Source organism: Typopeltis vanoorti, chromosome 8, assembly GCF_054136105.1.
Source record: "Typopeltis vanoorti isolate ZY-2024b chromosome 8, IOZ_Tvanoo_1.0, whole genome shotgun sequence".
Lineage (NCBI taxonomy): Eukaryota > Metazoa > Arthropoda > Arachnida > Uropygi > Thelyphonidae > Typopeltis > Typopeltis vanoorti.
In genome coordinates, this window is record NC_143556.1 from 109,184,075 (window position 1) to 109,206,881 (window position 22,807).

The following is a 22,807-nucleotide window of genomic DNA, read 5'->3' on the forward strand; positions in this document are numbered from 1 at the left end:
CTGCGCGTGCACGAAGGTGATATCGCCTTTCAAGGTGCTTTTTTTTAAATAATTCTTTAATATTATTTTAGAGATGTTGATATCTTATTTACCAATTTTAGATCTTGATATCTGGAATTTTACTTTCCTGATATTTTTCCTCAGTATTAGCATGCACACGAAATACTGCGCGTGTCGGCGCGTTTCTATTAATTTTATTATGACTCTGCCCACAAAAAAAAATATATATATATATATATATATATATATATATATATCGGCTAAGGAAAATGCCTATATATATGCATTTTACTATATACGAGTACTATATATTACAATAGCATTTTCAGTGAGTATATATAAAATAATTAATATATGAGATTATTGTTAAATAGCATCGCTTTTTTATTAAAATTTCAGGTTCAGCAAACATTTAATAATGCAGATGGTAAGCGCAATTGCATGGAATTTAGGTACAGAACAACACTTAAAAGAGGTAAGAAATTACATTTTTAAATGTGAAATGACATCATTGTTGTCTCATATAATTAATAAAAAAATCGCTGTGTTCCTTGTTCATTTGTTGAACAAACACAAATTTTCTTCAAATAATTTATAATCCAAAAATATTATCCAAATTGATAATCCAAATCCTTATATAATCCAAATCTTGATAAATACATTCTTCTGTGAGTTCGGAAAGGGACCACGAAAGAGCTGAGCAAACTGCTGCATGCGTTTCACCGAATTTAGAAGAGAATAAGGTAATTAATGATAACGCTGGAGATGAGCAGTTACCATAGAAGTAATTATAAAATAATGCAAGCAATGAAAACTGAACACTTCTGTGAAAGTAAGTTGTTGAGAAATGGGTCATTATTCAATGTAATTGCTGTTTTATCTACTGAATCAAGTATTTTAAGGAGCACTTAGGGACACTACCCCAAATGTGAGAAAAGTATTCAATGGTTGTTCTGATTTGTGATTTCTATAAATTAATAGGTGTTTGGAAATAATATTATGCCTTAGAGGAAGGGGACAACGCAATATTTGGATGCTAAAGAGGCAATAGTTATAATATGTTTATGTAAAGAGAGGTTTCATGTTGAGGTAATTCCAAGAAGAGAAATCGTTTTGTACTTAAATTCTATTCCAGGATATAGGAAAGATAAGATACAATTAAAATATAAGAGCACAAAGAGGCGACATATAATATTCAACTCTGGCGCAAAAACCTTCAAATAAATAAATATTTCCCAATATAATGTGTTTGGGGCGAATGAGCAATTTGCAATTCAATCAAGAAAATGAACAGAACTTATGAAAATCACCACACTTGGCATTCTAATGATGCGAACTTTATGAGTGGGTCTGTGAGTTCTGTTTACTCTGTTCTGTTTCGTGCGAACCAGCACTAGATTGTGGTGCTAGTTACCTACCAGATAAACAATATTTTAAGTATTTTAAGTATTCTTATTTGTGATCTTTTTAAGTATACTTAAAATACTTAGAATATTGTTTGGAGAGTGGTTAAGGTTTCCTAGTATTTTGATAGGCATATGCACTATTTGTTTAAGGTCACATTGATAGCAAATACATTAACACGCTTATCTGTTTGATTTGTGTGTGTTTCTGAAAGAGGAAAGCTCGGTTGTGAACATCAAAATTTCCATGAAAGATGGCATCATTATTAAGAAAATTGAACTGAATAAAATTAATATTTAAAAAGAGGAATTAAGAAAACATTTCAGGATGATTTGTGGCATTAGGAAAGCGATAGAAATAACAAATGAACTTGGCTGAAGTTGAATAGAGACGAGAGAGATTTTTTAGGCAAAGAAGGTCACAAACAGGTGAGTCTAATTTGGATACTCTCTGACAAAAGACAAAAGGAATCAAAGAATGCATAACTTGAAGAGTGTGGTGCGCAGTGTTTGTAGAAGTTGAAATTAACACTGGGGTGAATGAAGCTACATTTTTCTATGTTTATGAACTGGATTTGATGGTTGACGTTTGCCGTCATATGGAAACGAACAAGACGATTTCAGAACAGTTTGTATACTTTTAACATGTCATGTCATCTTACGGCATAGTGAACAAGATATATATACCTTGTAATCGGAATGATCTGAGTTCGATCTCCCTATGAAGCGAAACATTTTTAAGATTATTTGAAACCCTTGACAGTTGGTGTTATTTTGGAATTATTACGGCCGAAGCAATTAACATTATAACGCAATCTTGTTATAATTGTTAATTGCTTGTGTGTCCTTGCTGTTTCGAGGGATGAAAAAAAAAAAAAAGAACTCAAATTTCCAAAACGAAAACTCGCCATTCCGTACGAGACCGATTATAACGTTTGTTGCATACCTACGTGTGGTATTAAAATAACAGGCAGTCAATAGCTTACACGGGCATAATCGCATATGGTGACGATGGACTTTCTGGTCGAAGTGTTGACTCAAGGTGAGCTTTTGGATGCACAGAAAAGACATAAGAGAAAATTTACTGTAAGCCGTCTTTAGTGACTTCATTGTAAGATGTTCCGCGTGAGAAAGTGGAATATTCCCACTTAAATATTGGTTGGATGAAATCCGCGTTAAGAATGTGCCGTAGTAAATGACAACGGTAGATATACGCTATAATTAAATATGTAATTAAGGTCTTTTGTTTGAATTACTTTTCTATCTCAAAACTTTTAAAAATATAGGATGACTATAAATATTACGTTAATGCATTTAATTTGGCTTCCAGCAAGTGTCATTATTGTTAATGAATGTGTTATTATTTTAGATAGTAAGTGAAAAGGCGGTTGAATTCTCAGAGGGCTAATTAAAAAGAAAGAAAACTCATAGCTTACATGACGGTTTGAATTGAAAAAATTCTTATTCAAACTTAACTAAGTTTATGAATACTTTGAATCTTTTCATGTTATCTAAATTATTATCAAACCGTTTATGAAGTGTTTTACATAAAGGAACGTTAAATATTTTTGTTGTTAATCAAAGTGTTAATATTCTCCTCTAATACACATTTCAGTGACTACAAAGATAACTCAAATTATTTTTATTACTCTAAATAGAGCTTTCCCATCTATTGTACAAATAATTTTTATGTAAGATGCATTTATGCATTTCTATCCAATCTGTTTTTATTTAATTTTGAAATTATCACTGATAACAATCTAGGAAGAGTTTTCATGATCTTCAATTGTGATTATCTCTATTGAAGTTCACAATTTTCCCACTAACGTGCACTACCATCATTTCTTCGATAGTATTAAATAATTGGTTTGAGTAACCTGAGAAGTTGAATTAATTATTTTCTGTTTCTTTCTTTCTTTTTTTTTCATCTCAAAGCATGAGAATTTTAGTAAACTAATTTTTATTTTTATTTGAATGTTAAATTAAACAATTGAAAATTTTAAAAACGATGTGGGCAATTACAATACTCGAAAATATTTATATTTTATTCCCGAAATGAATGCTATTTGAATTAAAAACTAATTAATGATTCAGAAAGCCAGAAAGCTTATTTTTTCTTGTATATTTAAAATATTAGTATTCTTAATTAGAGACTAGTTTTAAATAATATTTTTGTTTTTATCTTGCAGCTAAAAGAACTGAAGGAGTCTTACCCAGATTACGATTGGGCCTACATGGACCAAATTATTAAGCATATTGAAATGAAAATTCACTGGTTAAAACGACATCAGGAGACTGTAATGGATTGGTTAGAATTTCATTTTTAGCATGAACCAGCAAAATAATACAGACCACTTCTTCTCACTAGGTCATAGTAACTGGACTAGATTCTCATTAAAATATATTGTGCAATATGTATATCGCTTTCTAAGATGCAATCAGAAGTTTGTACATATTTCAACTGTATTTTATTAAATATTAAATTTATAACAAAAGAACTAAACTTGAACCTTTTTATTAGTTTCAAAATCTGACACAATTTGACATCGTAATAAAAATGCATTTCTTTAATTTCATTTAGAAAAATGTCTCCAGTTAACTGAGTGTATTCGAATTAATTAGATTAATTATCTAGATTTTCGCCTGCTGACTAAAATAACGTGATATTGTAATGATGTTACTTTTTTTCAAGAGCGAAATATGCGAACAGTTCATATTCGTCACTACTTCTAAAATTTCTTTGTTAAAGTTCATCTTATTACTACAAATGCCCTTTCTTCAATATTTTTATAATTTAATACCCGATCATTTAGTTCCTCAGAAAATTTAATCACGAAATAAATTTTTTTCCAATTATAATTAATACCTCTTCGATAAAATTAATATTTAAGAAAGTGTAAACAATTAGCTTTCCACACCATATTTACTGACACAAAATATAAACAATCACAGAACATCTACAGCATGTTCTTATGTCTCCCATCATTCCCTCTAAAGTTTTTAATTTGCCATTTAATTTTAGCTATTATAGATGTAATACAGTAATCACTCAGTAATTTAACTAACGTAAATAAATAAATAAATAACCAGTTTTGCAAAGTTCATTTAGAAGCACCAGATTGTTACTACGAAAAGGATGGTTAAAGATAGTTGTTGAGACAATGGTTTAGTCTTTTTAATCTATATAATTGTATTTGGAGTTCTTTATTTATTAATAGAAATACTTTTCTATAGCTATAATTTCATTCTGATGAATTATAGCTAAAACTAATAATATTTCTGAATTAAGTTCAGTGTTAGGCCTGTATAGCAGATTTCTTTACAGAAAGAATGGGTAAAAATAAATGAAATATTAAATTAATAAAAATTTAAAAATCCTTAAGCCCAATTGCTGTACCAATTATTATTATTATTATTATTATTATTATTATTATTATTGTACAGGCACGTCCATAAAGTGCGAAGATTATTCATTGTAGAAGACCCAAACTATCCACACAATCTTTCCTACCTCTCATTGAACCCATTAACAGATAAAGTATTCACAACTCACTCTGGCAGCCTATTCCATTCATTCACAAGTCCCCAAGAAAAATATCTAGTCCTCGCACATCTACTGACTCCACCTTTATTCAACTTCCAGGAATTACCCCTTGTTCTGGTCCCTCTAGTCACTTATTAACCAATCTGTAATCCACACACCTTCAATCTATCCTCATATGTAACATTCCATAGACCACTCACCATCTTGGTCGTTCTCTTCTGAATCTTCTTGACTGCTCCCTCATCACGAAGAAATACAGGAGACCAGATCTGAGCACAGCAATCCAAGTGTGGACGTATCAAGGTCTTATAAAGAGGAATAAAACTTCGTTATCTGTACTTTTTAATGTGTTCTTCGATAGCCTTTGAGCACTATCAAGTAAACTACACCTTACATATACTAAGGAGAAGATCTCTGATGAGGATATACTAAAAAGATAAGCAATAGCTGAAAAACAGCTTGCATAAATTGAGGACAGTCTGATTCTTGTTTTCTTTGTATGTTAGAAGAAGCTCGCTTTGATGTTGACAAAAAGTCAGTTCTAAAACATCTTCTGTGAGTCAAAACCCGAAAAACAACTTTTACATTCACGCTGCTTTTATAACAATTTCCAATTGTGATGGTGGTATTCCTTCCATGCGCTCCAAAGGAGATGAACTAATTAGAAGAGCATTGAAGAAATACACTCTTACAATTAAGCAGCATGCGGATGTGCTTGAGACGATTTGTAAAACACTGACATAACTTTATTCCTCAGCGTTGATAAATTTTGGTTCAAGTAGTATGATGTTCAACCTCACCCATTATAGCTAGGGCATGGTTCAACCAGATGGAGAGGTGGGTAAATTCGAATGAGTTCTCCACATTTTTACGTTAACAAGAATACAAAAATTGTGCAACCTAGAGAAATGATCAGAGAAGAGATCAGATTAATTGCAAATGCTGTGTTCAAGAATTAGATGTAAAATTTCACCATGATGATCGAAACATGTAGACAAAATAGGATAGTCTTGAAAGTTTTCTCCAGCTCTGTAGCTGTGGAAGCAGTAATTATTGAATAATTTAAATTTTTTCGTTGTGTTAAGCTTATGTCTTTGTATTACATCCACTTTTCATTGAATAAGAATTAAATATGTCTGGCGTTTAAATTTTTATTTTTAGGTCTTTTTTATAAGACGGGAATTTAATTTTTAATTAAGGTTTTATGTTTCATAATCAATTCTATCCTATCTTATCACAGCGATAAAGATACCAAACGTTCTTCTAATAATATACGATGTGAAACAACAAAAATAGATTGCGCGAATATGGAGTTTCGAAAACCTCTTGTGACTTAAGACGTCACAAAAAACTTTTGTGACGTCTTAAGTCACAAGTTGTGTCCTTTCTTTAAGTTGTAAAAACTTAAAGAAAGGACACAACTTTTGTTTTGTTTTTAAGTTTCAACAACTTAAAGAAAGGACAAAAGTTATCGTAAAGAATGCATTAGAGCAAAAATTTTAAGACAAGCAAATAAAAATATCCTATTTGGTTTAGAAGTAGACTGGAGTGAAAAATTGATCTGAAGGTGAAAAGAAATGTAACCAGTGGCGTTGCTAGAGCTTTTGCGGACTTTTGCAAACTCAGGGGCGGACCCTGAATTTGCCGTCCCTCTCAATACACAACAGAAATACTACTAAAAGTAAAAACGACGTATACGGTTAGGTTCAAGGTGTCCCCCGGGGCGAAACGATTCCCCCCCCCCCTTAGCTTGCAACTGAATGTAATCCTTTCTTCTGAAAAGGTTGAATACGTATAAAGCTGTTGAATATTTGTGGAAAAAAAATTATCTTTAGAGTAATTTACATCGCCATATCATGTGAATTCAGTTGTTTAAAATAATAACTGAATAAGTGATTTGAATTCTTGCAAGATTTCTTATTTATGAACATTTACAAGAAAGTTGTTAACCAAAGTGATGTTCAGATATATTAAACAATTATGTCGAGCAAATAATCAAAAGGATTCTGATAAAATTAAATGAATTATTTGCGTTAAGGTACACATTCTCTCACTATAATGCCAGGGGTTTAAATCTCCCCGATGGTCATGAAATTTGGGAATAATTTTAGGTGGAAGATTTTAAGTTTTCATCGCCCAGTGTGAGTCCATCCCTCGCTTAATGGAGGTCTGAAGTGGTTTGAAAGAGCTCCATGCATTTTGTCTAGAGCATGATCAGTGATTACGTAAAATAATATACAAAAAATGAAACATAAAAAAGAATATCTAAATCCACCCACGGTACTAATGTATCATAATAGATTAAATAATCGTTATCGATTCCATACTGAAATTTTTCTTCGCGCCTGTCCGCAACTGTAATGGATATCCTTTTAAAAGACTCCGTAGAAATTTGGCCTACAATGTCAAAGAAATTCAGAGTTATTACTGAAATTATGGTATCCTAACAGGATTTAATGGTACCGCAAAAGGCTGAAGCTCTTTTGGCTTGGTTCAGTTTGTATTAGAAACGATTCAATGGGCCTTGGGATATTGAAAAGTTTCTCTAATTTTAAAACAGGTAGGAATTACCTTGCCTACGTTCTATGGACAGAGACTTACGCTGTTCCTCTTAATACTGCTAAAAGGATTTGCTCTGAAGCAGATCAAGTGCTTTTAGAGCAATGCCTGTATCTCCAAACTTAACGTTTTCTGAACTAAAAGCCACACGTCATTAAAAATAACAACCATTTTATCATTACCAGAATAGAAAATGGCAAGGAAGTCGTTGTACAAGAAAATAAAATCATCTAGATAATGTCTGAGACATTAGAAGGCATCCAAATTTACAAATTTATTTCTTCACGAAAACAACTTCCTTCAAACACAATTCGCTTAGCGCAGCCGTTTTTCTTTTATCTTGTTGAGTGTTAGCACGTGATTCGAAAATTTCTTTGTGTACCCGCTTTGTACTCAAATTCATCAGTTGTATAAATTGCTACAAGTTCGATCGTCTGATTTTGAATAGGGACTAATACTTCAGAAATAGTATTCGTCCCTAGGTTTTTGATACCAGTGTATTTCTTTTACTATGTCATGCGGATTCAAATCCCAGTTCATGAAGCGTTCAAAGAATTCTTAATGGACACATTTGCCATTTAAAAAATGGCTTTTGACCGACATGTATAATAGCAGTAGTACATGCTCCTGGTGATCCTTTATACATGTTTTGCCGTTTATGTTTACCCTAATCGAATATATAATTTCTATTTAATGACCGAAAAGCTATCTGTCTCACCAATGCTATTTAGTGCATGATCTACATACGTATGTTATTTCATCTTCATCAAATAGCTTTTGTCGCATATCAGTTAATGTTCTATCTGATACTCATACTTTAATTTTTAATATGAAAAAACTGTAATTGTGGAAATATGATATCTTCTGCAGAATGGTAGAAAATACTTTCATTTCTAATGAATATTCGGAAGCGGTTGATGTCTAACTAAAAGTAATGCTGCATATTCCAAAACAGAGTTAATTTACTTTGTCATGTTAATACTTGGACAGTGTGATTTAGAAAAAATGAAGATGGCGGCTCGCGTATTAGTGTTTCGTGTATTATTGATGGTGAATTGCGAATTTGATTGATATGTGTTTTAGCGATTTATGTTTTCGTGTCGAGTATTATGTTCATATTGATCAAGCGTTTTGATTACGAAAAGGTTTTGTAAGTTACAGCTGAGTAAATACTTTAATTTCAATTTTTAGTTCCGTTGGAAACCATCTTCCAAGCCTAATCACAGGGCATACTAAACTATATATCGTACTGCTGAAAAACACCAGATTGTGTCTACGGAATTTGCTATGGCAAAACTTCTGAACGAGACCATTTTCGATGAGGTTTATAATGAATTCCTCAGATTAGGAAAACTGAGTGATAGTTGGCCGGGAAAAGTTAAGCTTTTTGACTCATTCCCACCCTCTGCCGTCACAGAAGATAACCCGGGCGATACAAGTGAGGAGCTCATTACTCAGTTGCAGTCTCCCCCAGACTGAAGAAGTTCGTGTGCGCAAAAAGCGCAAAACCACTCACACAGAACCTCCATAGATTTTGGTATGGAAGAGGATACTCCCAGTTCCATCCTTCGACCGCCACGAAAGAGAGGGTTCCACCGATAGTCCTCCGGGAAAAGAAAAGATGGACACAATTAAGGTCCACTATGATAAACTCACAGATACATTATCTCTCATCAAAGAACACTGATGATGGTATAAAAATTCAGCCGGCTGCTGTGACTGATTTCAGGAAACTGACCAAAGTGTTAGACTCTAGCAATATTCAATACCACACCTTTTCTCTTAGTTCGGAGAAAAATCTGAAGGTAGTATTGCGGGGTGTCACGGAGGATATAACTACAGATCAAATTGAGGCTGACCTCCACCACCAGGACCTGCCACCTATTAAGATCAACAGAATGACTAGAGCGGACAAATCCCCTATGCCTCTGGTCTTAGTGGAGATCCACAAAGCCTATAAGAACATCTATAATTTAACATCAGTTTGTGGACTACGGATCACCCCAGAGCCGCTCCGTAAAAGGGCATCTACTGGTCAATGCCATAGATGCCAGACGCTTGGCCATGCTCAAAGACTCTGCATGGCAGAGTATAAATGCCTGAAATGTGCTAAGAACCACCCCACTAACACCTGTACCAAGCCAAAAACTACCTCGGCTAAATGTGCCAACTGTGGTGGCCCTCATCCAGCAAACTACAAGAGATGTACTCAGCACCCAAAAAAAACAGAGGGATGGAGACAGCTAAACCGCCCTCTTCCTCTAGTAAAAGATCACCTGAGGCCCATGATCCACAGCCTGAGACTCAGCAGCAACAGTCGGTGACCTTCAAAGACAGTGGAAGCCAAAGGCAAACGAGAAGTTATGCTGATATGGCCCGTGCTACAAGCCAATATCTGAACAAAATCAGGCAATAGCACCTACTAATCTGACAGCAGTTATTACAGCCTCTTTAGCTAACATGCTACAAGATTTCAGCCTGTCTAACCCTTCAGCAACCGCCACTAAAAGATTCCTACCGGAAACACAGGCCATCCTCACAGCAATCATAAATGAATAAAAACAATCTTCCTGCCTCTCTTCAGATCATTGCATGGAATACGAACAGCTTAAGGAACAAAATTCTGGAGCTACAAGATTTCACTTACAGATACCAACCTGATATTATACTAATCAGTGAAACACACCTTAAACACCCTGACAGTCCCAAAATACGGGATTATCTCATGTACAGAAATGACAGATCCAACTAGAGAGGTGGTGGCACTGGCATCTTCATTAAAAATTACATTAAGCACCATTCTGTGAACAACCCACCAACCACTAACCTTGCAATTACAGGCGTGGAAGTTTTCACCAGCTCTGACGACAGATTAAAAATCTATTCAGTTTACAATCCACCCTTAAAAACTCTGCTGCATACTGATCTAAATGCCATTTTAGAAGTTAGAGTACCCATCATTATTGCTGGGAATTTAAACTCCAAGCACCCTGCCTGGAACAGTAGAACCACCAACAAGAATGGCTGAATCCTTTCCAACTACATAGGATCAAACTATGCTGTCGTGGCTGGACCTAACGAACCAACTCATCTCAGTACGTTTGGCACTGCTGACATCCTGGATATAGCTATCCTGCAAGACATTAAATTTCAGTACAGCCTTAAATCACTAAACGAGCTGTCATCGGATCAAAACCCAGTTCTACTACAACTGGGAGAACAAGAACACCTGTCTCCTCCCTCTCACTCATGCATATCGTGGGACAGATTGTCTAAAGCACTTAGGGATCAAATTGGACCTGTCCCTCACATATGCACAAAATATGATGTGGAATCCGCAGTGACTAGCCTCACTCAACGGATTAAGTCTGCTATAACGGTTGCAATCTTCCACAAACCTGTTCCCAAGCCTGGTCTTTTGTCCGAAGATATTATGGACCCGAACAGAGAGACGAACAGAGCTAGGAATAGATTTCGTAACACTCACGCTCCTCGGGACAAAACAGTACTTAATAGATTGAACGGGGCAGTGAGAGATGCACTTATAACTCATAGAAACCAAGTTTGGGATGAAAACTTAGCCTCAATCTCACCTATTGATCACTCTATCTGGGATTTACTGAGAAATATCAGAAATAAAAACAGATCCCTCCCCCATAATCTCTAACCAGGGCCTAGTTCACACAGATGTAGATAAAACAGAAGCCATACTAAAAAATCTTGAGGATCAGTGCAAACCTTCATATAACAACTTAGATTTCAATCACTTATACAAAATCCACAGACAGGTCAGACACATATTAAAACTCCCAGATACCAGTGCTGACCATATTGCACCCACATCACATGTTGAATTATGTGATATCATTAAAAAACTAAAGAACAATAAAGCTCCTGGACTGGACGGCATCTCGAATAGGGTGATCAAGCTGTTACCCCCAAAAGCTGTAGTGCACCTGACCATTATAATAAATGCAATCTTAAGACTTCACTATTTTCCTTCCACCTGGAAATTGGCTGATGTAATCCCTATACATAAGCCAGGCAAGGACCCACACCTACCGTAAAATTATCGTCCAATCAGTCTCATCTCTAATCTGGGTAAGGTTGCAGAGAAGGTCATCCTCTCACGACTCCAAACCTCAGTAAATGACCTAAACATCCTCCCTAAAGAACAGTTTGGTTTTCGGCAACATCATAGTACTACCCAGCAAATACACAGAATTGTGGAATACATCACTACCAGACCAGTTATAACTGGCGCCAGTGCACAGGAGCTGTTTTCCTAGACCTAACCAAAGCATTTGACAAAATCTGGCATCTAAGATGAAAAGCCAAACGGCTATTTTTTTCTGGCGAAGTTGATCAGTTAATGGGATAAAAATCCCTTATTGTTTTTCAGCCAGTAAGCGAAACAACGATCGAAAACTACGATCTGAACGTTTCATGCGGACGAACTGTCAGCGTATCCAAGCGTAAGTGACCACTTGGTAGTGCCACACCACGGCAACTCGTTACAAAGGTGGAGCAAGTTCCCTCACTGTTCTTGATATTTTCTCATAATGTAAAACACACAGCTCTTAGGAGATGTAATACTGTGCAACGAGTTGCGGTGGTGTGGCACTACCAAGTGGTCACTTACGCTTGGATACGCTGACAGTTCGTCCGCATGAAACGTTCAGATCGTAGTTTTCGATCGTTGTTTCGCTTACTGGCTGAAAAACAATAAGGGATTTTTATCCCATTAACTGATCAACTTCGCCAGAAAAAAATAGCCGTTTGGCTTTTCATCTTAGTTATACTATGTTATAATAATATAATATAGTGGCACACCTTTCTGGCAATCGTATAGCAAAAGTATGTAAGTTCTTTTCACTTAAACGCGGATATTCTAGCTACTCACTGATGAGACCTCAAAAAAGGTTGAAACCGGTCTGGGTAGTGACCTCTCCTCGTAATGTAAAACAGTATTACATCTCCTAAGAGCTGTGTGTTTTACATTATGAGAAAATATCAAAACAGTGAGGGACTTGCTCCACCTTTGCAACGAGTTGCCGTGGTGTGGCACTACCAAGTGGTCGCTTACGCTTGGATACGCTGACACTTCGTCCGCATGAAACGTTCAGATCGATCGATCGTTGTTTCGCTTACTGGCTGAAAAACAATAAGGGATTTTTATCCCATTAACTGAAAATCTGGCATCATTTTGGACTCCTACACAAACTTATCTCAGTCGGTATCTCACTGAAAATAGTTCACCTAATCCAATTCATATCTTCAGAATAGATCAAAACATGTCAAAATCAGCGGTTCTATCTCATCCCAGCACCATATCTTTGCTGGAGTGCCGCAGGGATCCCTACTAGCTCCATTGCTGTTTTCTATATACGTGTAGGACATCCCGCACAATCCGATGTCTTCCATTTTGGCCCTGTATGCTGACGATGCAGCAATATTAACCAGAACTCTCCGACCCCATTTCATTACCAGAAAGCTTCAAGAAAACCTTCTAAAGCTGGAGGGTTGGTTCTCCAAATGGAGATTGGAAGTCAACCCCCAAAAAAGCTCAGCCATTCTTTCCTCGAAAAGGCCAATATCTCCTGCAGGAGATGTGGTACTATTTAATACGAAAATTCCCTGGCAGACAGAAACAAAATACCTGGGTGCAATTCTCGACAAAAAGCTATCTTTCAACCAACACATCAAGTTTACGTGCGCAAAGGCATTTAAAGCCATTGCACAGATCTATCCGCTAATTAATAGAAATAGCAAGCTCAGCAACAGAATCAAATTGCAGCTATACCAGATGACGATTCGTCCTATAATCACCTATGCCTCTCCAGTCTGGAGCCACACCTCTAATGCTAACATTATTAAAATACAACGTGTACAGAACAAGTGCTTGAGAATGATTCTGAACGCCCCATGGTATGTTAGAAACAATCAACTTCATAGAGATACAAATATTGCCTATAATTTCTCTTTCCTATAATCCTTAGCATCTATGTTCTTCCTAAAGACGTCCATACACTCCAACGATTTGGTTCAGCAAACTGCAGCATAGGAGGCAACGGACATATTCAAACATAGAAGACCCAAAGCTATATTAACCTCCTATAGCGATGCATAATCTCCATGCCCATTCAGGACGAGCAAACCTCTCATTAATTTTACCCTCACATAAATGTCAATTGTCAATTGTCTATTAGGATCTAAAGATATGTGAGATTTTGAGGAAAAAAACAAAAACATTCAGTACTTTTTCTTTGTCATTCGACTAACGTTATTTAAAAAGAGTGGTTTGAAGGGGGAGGCAGAATGAGGTTTTTCTGTATATTCAAAGAGTGCATAGGATAAGAAAAGTCAGAAAAAACCACCTAGAAGGCTTTTGCCATGTACTTATTTTTATTTTATTTTTAGCACGCGACAGTAATGATTAGACATGTAGCAAATTAAGAAAAGTATGCCGCCGTCCTTCAAAGCATTCACAAATCAAGAATACATCATTGGCATCATCGGTAATGGGATAATGGAAGCAGTTTTGAAAGGAAAACATTTTTGTTTAGCAAAAGGAAAAGCATGATCAGACTCTTACCAAATACACTGAGGGAAGCAAGATATTCTCCATCATGAATGCTTTATAATGTTATATTTCCTTTCTAGTCTTATAAAGCAGTTAGGTAAATACCAAATTTGCACATGAGCAGTGCCTGGCCAATCAAGGCCAGGCACTGCTATTATGCCTTAAATGACTAAGAATGGAAGCTCCCACTTGGTATTGAAAATATTCAAACACCACAAAATATCAAGCCAAAGGTAATCCATAAAAACTTGTCGATGTGAAGAGCTGACAAAAGTTTACAAGAAATGCGCTGTAAAACATGGTTGCAACAATCAGTTAGTAGGAAGGCATATTGGAAAACAACAATAATTCGATCATCATTACTGATGAAGCAAATCACCCCGCCTTCTTTCAAGTAAAAAAAAAAAAGTAGTCTATGAGTAGACATTGGAGCACCGAAGTCGCATACCTTTTCTTCCTCTTTAGAGTGCTTTTATTCCGCTTAGTGCAGGATCCACTATGATTATTCGACTGTAGGAAACCCTAACCGGCTTGTCGCAGTCTAGCGTTGGGAGGAGAGGGCAATATTTTATGACTGTAGAAGTGTGTGTGTTTGTGTGTTCACGGGACTGGTTGGCAAAAATCTCCTTACCTCCGTATGAGACCAGCTGACTCACCTTTATCGAAAGAGACCAGATAAACCTTTCTCACGGGAAGGGAATCGAACCCAGGTCTTTCCAACCAAAGAGCTTGGTCTATACTGACTGAACTACGGAGGCTCTCGAAGTTGGATATCTCAATAGTGTAAAAAATATCCATATCGTTTCGAATCGTGTTTACAGTTGATCCATGCTCACGGTCAGGATATGGCAATTGTTTTCTGAATGCCATGATTTTCTTCAACACAATTCATTAATGTGGGTCATTTCTTGATCCCAGTTCATCCATCTGGTAATGGTTACTTCCAGCAGGATAAGGCATTATGATTTAAGGTGCAGATCGTTTGAAAATCGTTTCAGGGTCATAAGGATGCCTTTATATTATACTGACTTGCTCACTTACCGTATCTGAACCCAATTAAAGAGCTGTGAGATGAAATGAAACAAGCTTCATGCAATAAATAGTCGTCTCACATGGAACTCTAGTCCATGCTCCAATAAGCTGATCTGTACTATGGTCTAAAGAAAGCAGTGCTGTTGTTCGCTATTAAATAAGTGTCTTAATGTCTGTTATGGCTGTAGCATTTTCTGTTGTTAATGTCCTCTCGTTAAGGTCGTATCACGAGTGTTTAATTTCTAGAATAACGAAAAAAGAACATTTGTAAAATCATTAATAAAATAAATAATAATGAAGGTTCTTTTATAAAACTTATCAGTAATATCATCAAATATGGTATGCAAACGAACCTCCTGAAATATAAACGATAATTTCTTGAAGAGTACGTGAACGAGACACGAATCACGAGGTACAAATTTATTTATTTATTTATCACTAGATTCTATTTATTTATTTTTAAAATAATACCTTACACGTAAAAATTTAGCAGACACCGATAAAAACTAAATGCTTATTTTAATAAGAGTAACAATTTTTAAAGCCTCTCCCCCACAAAGTTCATATCATTTCTCTGCAGGGATATATGGAACCGTGACATAAATAGGAGTGATGGTACCTAAGGTAATTCCTCCTATGTTTCCCTCAGAAAATATAATTTATTTGACAATAGGTTTCAGATGGATTAATCTTCTATCTGTTCGAGCAAATCTAACATTTTCCAACCAAGTCTCCGTTATTTATATACTTTTCGCCATCGTTGGTCAAATGTTGTGTGAAGTGAGGTGTTGTGTTTTCTAGGATACCGAACTCTGCCGATGCATTTATTTCTTCAATTTCTGCAACTTCTCTACGTGCAGTTCTCAATGGCTATTGGCGTCTCCAAATTCTTAAAGTTCACGCATTCAACAGTGAAGTCACCACTCTGAACTGTCTGACCAAGCACTGATTGTACTCACGTCAATAAAGTCATATCCATACACATCTTTCACATGGGTATGAATTTCCATGCACTTACATTTTCCGCAATAAGGGATTGAATCAACACCGTTTGCTTCATACTATACATAACAGTCGCCGTTTTGAGCTACTTGTATACTGTGCTCATATGACAGATTGCAGCTCCATCCACTGTGGTAGAACTAGAGACTATTGATATCTCGTTTATTTATTCAGTCACTCGTCAAGCTTTCTGCCTGTCTGTAATCATAATAATAATAATAATAATAATAATAATAATAATAATATTTTTTTAAAAAAAAAACATTTTATTATGTCTCAGTATAAATTACATACAATAATAATATTTACAATATTGACAATAAGGATTATACAGAATTTTTGAATTTAGAATATACATAATAATAATAATAATAATAATAATAATAATAATAATTTATTTTATTTATTTATTTATTTATTTATTTTATTTTATTTTATTTATTTATTTTATTTTATTTATTTATTATTTTTTTTAAAACATTTTATTATGTCTCAGTATAAGTTACATACAATAATAATATTTACAGTATTTACAATAAGGATTATACAGAATTTTTTTTTTTTTTTTTTTTAATGTCTCAGATGAATTGCATACATAGTTGCTGTAGTAATTATGTATATAATATTTATAACGCATTACAAATGTGTATAACAGATACTTGCAAGTTAGTAATTTTCATCCTTGAAGCTTAGCAGAGCTTATCTGAGGAAGATAATAGATGAGAGAGGGTGGTGGTTTCATGGTTATGCTCCTATACTGGTCACAAGCCAGGTGTTGATTTTACTGTTTGTTGGTACGTGCTTGAAAGACTTCGACTGCTATTACAGTTTGGCTTTTTTTTTTGTACAAATAGGGTTGGATTTAGACATGGTGTGTTTGTTTCTTTGTGTTCTTGTAGTGATAGTTTTTGAGAGGGGGGGGGTTGTCATAGGTTGTGTGTGTGGTGGGGGAGAGAGAAACAGGAATTGCTCTAATTTTCATTCTCGCTATAATATTTATATAGTGCCTGTTTCAGCTCTCTGTATATTCCTAGGTTTCTGTTGTCGAACGGCAGTTTGTTTATCATGTCAGGTACGTAGAAGTTTCGGGTGGTTTTGCCATTGTGATTGTTGTACTTATATGTTATGTAGTTTGTTGACTGTGGTCTTGTTATTTGATATGTTGTTCTGGTTACTCTATATGTTGGGCTGTAGTAGTGTTTTAACATGACTGTGTAGTGGCATAAGTGTTTCACCTTAAATATTTTGTGTTTTGTCCGTGGTTCCTGCATAAGAGTGGGTTGTTCCCAGAATATCAGTTTTATCATTTTATTTTGCAACCATTGTAGCCTGTTAAGTCTGTAGTCTGCGCAGAATGCGTATGATGTGATTGCATATCTTAAAATGTTTTCACATAATGCTTTATAGATTAGTATTTTTATGTGGGTTGGGGCAATGTCTTTTAGTCTGTATAGTTTGCTTGCTATTATCCTAAGCTTGGTATGTAGGTAGTTTGTATGGCTATTCCAACTTTGATCAGCATCGAAGTGAAGTCCAAGATAGCGTGTTGTTTTCACCTGTGTGATGGTTGTGATTTTAGGTTCTGCACTTTGTGTATAGGAGGATGAATGTTTGATAGTGAGATATTTAGTTTCTATGGGCAGGGTTTGGGGGTTTTTGAATATCATTAGCTTTGTTTTTCTAGGGTTTATATATATGCCGTTTTCGGTTAACCAGTTAGTGATTTGATTGATGTCGTGTTGCATATTTTTGTAAGCGATATTTGCATTGTTGTGAATGGATACTATGGCAGTGTCGTCTGCCTACTGGAAGATTTTACTTTTTAGGGGGAGTTGGCTTATGTCGTGTGTGTATATGTTAAATAGAATGGGAGATAGGACAGCTCCTTGAAGTACTCCACAGGTTACATGTACCTCTTTGCTGTATGCTGATCCTATACGTGTGATGTGCTTTCTGTTTTTCGTGCATGCTTTAAACCACTGGAGTAGACGACCTCCAATTCCGATATGGGTAAGTTTCGTTAACAAGGTTTTATGTGTTAGTGTGTCAAATGCTTTTGTTAGGTCAATGAATACCACTAATGTTATTCTGTTTTTATCCAATGCAGCGTTTATTAGATCTGTGAAATCTTCCAGGAGTGTTGCTGTTCCTTTATTTTTTTGAAAGCCATATTGTGTTTTGGGTATGATTTGAAATTTTTCAACGTATGTGGAGAGTTTCTGATGTACAATGCGCTCCATGATTTGGTTGATTACAGGCAGCGTGGCGATAGGTCTGTAATTACTTATTATGTTTCTTTTTCCCTGTTTGTGTATGGGTGTGATTAATGCAGTCTTCAGTGTTTCAGGTATGTGTCCCGTTTCGAAGATTTTATTTAACAGTTTTTGTATAACTGGAAGTAGGTCGGTTGAGTGTTTCTTGATGTCTTTTGGTCTGATTCCGTCTATCCCCGGTCCTTTGTTAGGATTAATTTGTTGAATTGCCAGTGATAGTTCTTCTTTTGTTACTGTGGGGAACCACATCGACTGGGTTGCTCGTGGACCTAGTGGAGAATGTTCGTTTGTGTGAGGAAAGGTTGTTTCTTGTAGCTTTTGGACAGAGTTCACGAAGTGCTGATTAAAGTTGTTTGCCAACTGTTTGAGGGATTTGGGGTCGCAGGCAAAGCTGTGTTTTATTGTTTCTGTGGCAGTGGTTCTGTGTATATTGTCCAGCATTTCATTAATCAGGTGCCAGGTTTCCTTTATGTCATTCTGAGCTGTTGTTAATTTGTTGCTGTAATAGTTTCTTTTTGCCGTTCGAATCTGGGTTGTTAGGAGATTCCGTTTTCTTTTGTATTCAGCTTTTAAAGCGATATTGTTCGGTGACTTCTTAAGTTGTTTCCATAGGGCATCTTTTCTTTGTATGTCTGTTAGTATGTTGTCTGTTATCCATGGATTTTGTTTCGTTTGGGGGCGTATTTTTATTTTTGTTAATGCTTTGTTATATATTTTGTTAAATGCAAGTTTAAGATTATTATATACAGCTTCAGCAGAGTCTAAAGATGCTATCTGCATCCAGTCTGTTTTTCTGATTTCATCGTTCACTATTGCTTCGTTTACAATGCTATGATACTGTTTTGTAGTCTCAGTGATTTTTATGGGTTCTGGTTCAGTGTGTAACTGCAATGCTGTGAAATAATGGTCTGCTAGTTTGCATGTTATGACGGCTGCTGTGTGGCTGTTTGGAGGGGCCCTTATATTTATATGATCAATGCAGGTTGAGGTTGTTGTGTTTCCGACTATCTCTTCTCGTGTATACGACTGTATGGATGGGGTTATGTTATATGCCGATAATAGGTCTAGGTATTGTTCTGTGTTGTTATTTATGTTCCTAATGTTTATATTAATGTCTCCTATTATTATCAAGTATTTTGAGGTGCCTACTTTCGTGGCTGAAAGCCATCTGTTTAGTTCTTCTAGGAATTTTGTGGTGCTTAAGTTGGGTGGTCTGTATATTGCGTTTAATATCAGGGAGTTTTCTTGTTTGATGTTTTTAATTTCGATGCATATGTTTTCTGCGTATTCTAATTTATAGTTTATTTCTGTTACTTCTAGTTTATGTTTGGTAAATATTATTATACCACCGCCTCGTTTTGTTTGTCTGCAGTGTTTGTGTTGTTGGAAGTGTGGCATTTGGTAGGAGGATGCCTCTTCGTTTGTCGTAGATACTTCAGTCAGTATTAAAATGTCTATTTCGTCTATATCTTCCTTCAGATAAGCTTGCAGGGTCAGCCAGTATTTTTGAATGCTTCTGATGTTGATGTGGAGAATAGATAGTCCTTTTTTGGGGATTGTCAGTTGTTTCCATTCTGATATTGATTTCAGAATGTGGCAATTATCATGTTCCGGGGTGATTACGTCTGCTTGATGGTGTGCATTCATGTTGGTTGGGGTGCTGGTCCTTCTTTACGAGTTGTCAATATTCCTTTCAATGTGACAGCCTGTTGAGGTCATCTACGGATTTTATTTCGATTGGTTTTGCGTCTTGTGTCTTTCTAAGGAATATTTTGCTGTCTCTTATCCATATAAACTGGTAATTATTTTCTGTTTTTACTTTCCTTGCTTGGTAGAATATTTTCTGATAGTGTGGAGTAAGGTATTCAGAGAAGTATATTGGGGTGTTGTCGTGGTCTCCTTTCAGATCCTTTACTACTGGATTTTTAATCCTGCTAGCTTTTATAAGTGTAGTTTTTGTTAGGCTGTTGGTGAGTCGCACTACGACGGGAGAAGGACGGGTATTATTTTCTCTTTTCCTTTTTTGTGGTAACCGATGCACTGACTGGATGTCTCTTGATTCAATGGGAGAGCCGATTTTTTGGCTTAGTTGTATTACAGTGTCTCTTAGAGGTTCCGTAGCTATTTCTGGGAGACAATTTATGAGGAGGTCATTTTTGTGCTGCTGTTGGTTTGAGAGCTCGTACTGTTGCTTTAGAGAGTTTAGTTCTTGCAGTAGGTCCGTTGTCTCTTTAATTAAATTATGCTGTCTTTCAGTTAGCTCTTTGATGCAGTTTTTAATTTCTCTAACGGTCTGTAACATATCTTCTATCGAGTTATTATTAAATTTAATAAATGCCTCGTATTGGTTAAATTTTTCTGTAATTTGTGCGGTATGTTTTTTAAATAGTTCTCCAACAAAATCGATTAAACAGTCTTTTAGGTTTTGTAATCTATTTTCAAGTAATGCATTTAAAGATGGCTCACCTGGGTTTCCGTTGTTGTTTTCTTTGTTTTTAATTCCCTCTGTTGTTGATAGCTGTTTACTGCCTGCGGTTGTTTTCTGCGTTGGCTGTTTTCCGCCTGCGGTCGAAGGCGACGTTCCTTTGTTATCTCTGCAATGGGGACACTTCCACTCGTCACGATTCTTGTTTGATTTTCGCTGCCAGGTAGTCTCGGACAATCCTGAACATAGAAAATGCATGTTTCGTTGGCAGTTCCTACAGTTCCTTCACACAGTGTGCGTGGTTTTCTTCGCCCGTTAGGTCTTCTTGGCATTTGTAGCACTTCATACTTCTTGTTTGATGATCTTGCTGTATTTTCTAATATGGCGTCCTCCTTTGATTTCTTCTCGCGTAGTTGACCAACGTATACTTAGAAATTTGAATACTTATATTTTACTTATTACTTAACAGATACTTACAGTTTTTACATCTATATGTTCGTCTTGAAGAACGGAGTTCACTGATGTACTTTAAATTTTAATTCACAAGAAAAGATCTACTTTGCAACTTAAAATATGGGAGCATCGGAATAGCGTGCTTGCGACTGCTTGCTGCTGAAGCGCCCACTATATAATAATAATAATAATATTTTTTTTTTTTTTTTTTTTTTTTTTTAAACATTTTATTATGTCTCAGATAAATTCCGTACACAGATACAGTAATAATTATATATACACGTATATATGCATAATATTTATAATTCATTATAACTGTGAATAACAGATACTTGCAAGTTAATAATATTTTTAAATAATAACAATAATAATAATAATAATAATAATAATAATAATAATATATTTTTTTTTGATATGATAATATTTTTATTGATCTGCTAAAGTATTTACACTTACAATGAACATCTTGAGTGACATTGCAACTTATAATTTTAGAGAATTCAGCTCAAAGTGCCACATGTTCTACATTGGATTTCAATTAGAAATTTTTTTTTTTACAAAATACTTTTTGCCTCCATATTATGTATTTACAACACATGTTCTTCTAATATTTACAATAAGGATTATATAGAATTTTTGAATTTAGAATAATAATAATAATAATAATTTTTTTTTTTTTTTTTTTAAGTTTGTAATCTCTCAAATAATTACATGAATATACTAACATTTAGGCAACAATGCATCTTTTTCTTGCAAAATGGTTCAGTAAGAATTATAATTACTCTTAATATCATTATCATTTGCAGAATTTCTCATTGACACAAGAGTAAAAAGTGTGTATTATTACCATTAATAATAATCATAGTAATCGTGTTTATTATTAATGACTCACAAGTTAAACAATATTACTTATGTTGCAGTTTATATAATAATAATAATTTTTTTTTAAATTTAAATTGTAAATTAAATATATAATTTTAAACTTAAATATGTAACTGAAGTATTACTATCACATTTTCTGTTTACTACTAGAATTCATTACAGTATGTTAAGTGAATAATGTTAGATAAATACTACTACTGGGATGTAACTCAACTGCACCCGCGAAGCTTTGTAATTAGCTTATCTGAGGGTGATACTGGTTATATATACATATATTTGTTATTGATTTGGTTGCTGTGTTGGAAGTAGGCAGATCTTTGGGAGGTCAAATGAATGATCTGAAAGGTCGGATCAAAGTGAAATTGCCGATATATCCTGTGTTATTGCATCTGTCTTGATGGTTCACGTTCTTTTTTTATTGTGGGCTTCTTTTTGAACTATTTAGGAGGCTTTTTTCTTCACAGTGGCAGCCTTTCTATGTCTTCTGTGCTTTTAATTTGTATCGGCTTTGAAGTTTGTGACTTCCTTATGAATATCTTGGCATCTCTGGTGCACAAAAATTGGTAATTTTTTTCCATTTTTGCTTTTCTTGCTTGGTACAACAGATTCTGGTTGAATGGTGTTAAATATTCGGATAGGAAGATTGGTGTA

At 35.1% G+C, this 22,807-nt stretch overlaps 1 protein-coding gene across 1 annotated transcript in view; it reads left to right on the forward strand.

The window, feature by feature from the left end:
• The window catches only part of LOC150104274 (uncharacterized), a 224,188-nt gene extending 220,287 nt beyond the window's left edge, over window positions 1-3,901 (forward strand). The window contains exons 54-55 of the mRNA XM_090396879.1: window positions 400-475; window positions 3,593-3,901. Coding sequence (XP_090253005.1) covers window positions 400-475; window positions 3,593-3,730 — 214 coding nt within the window. The 3' untranslated portion in view covers window positions 3,731-3,901. The remainder of the gene's footprint in view (window positions 1-399; window positions 476-3,592) is intronic.
• Window positions 3,902-22,807: the final 18,906 nt, after the last annotated feature.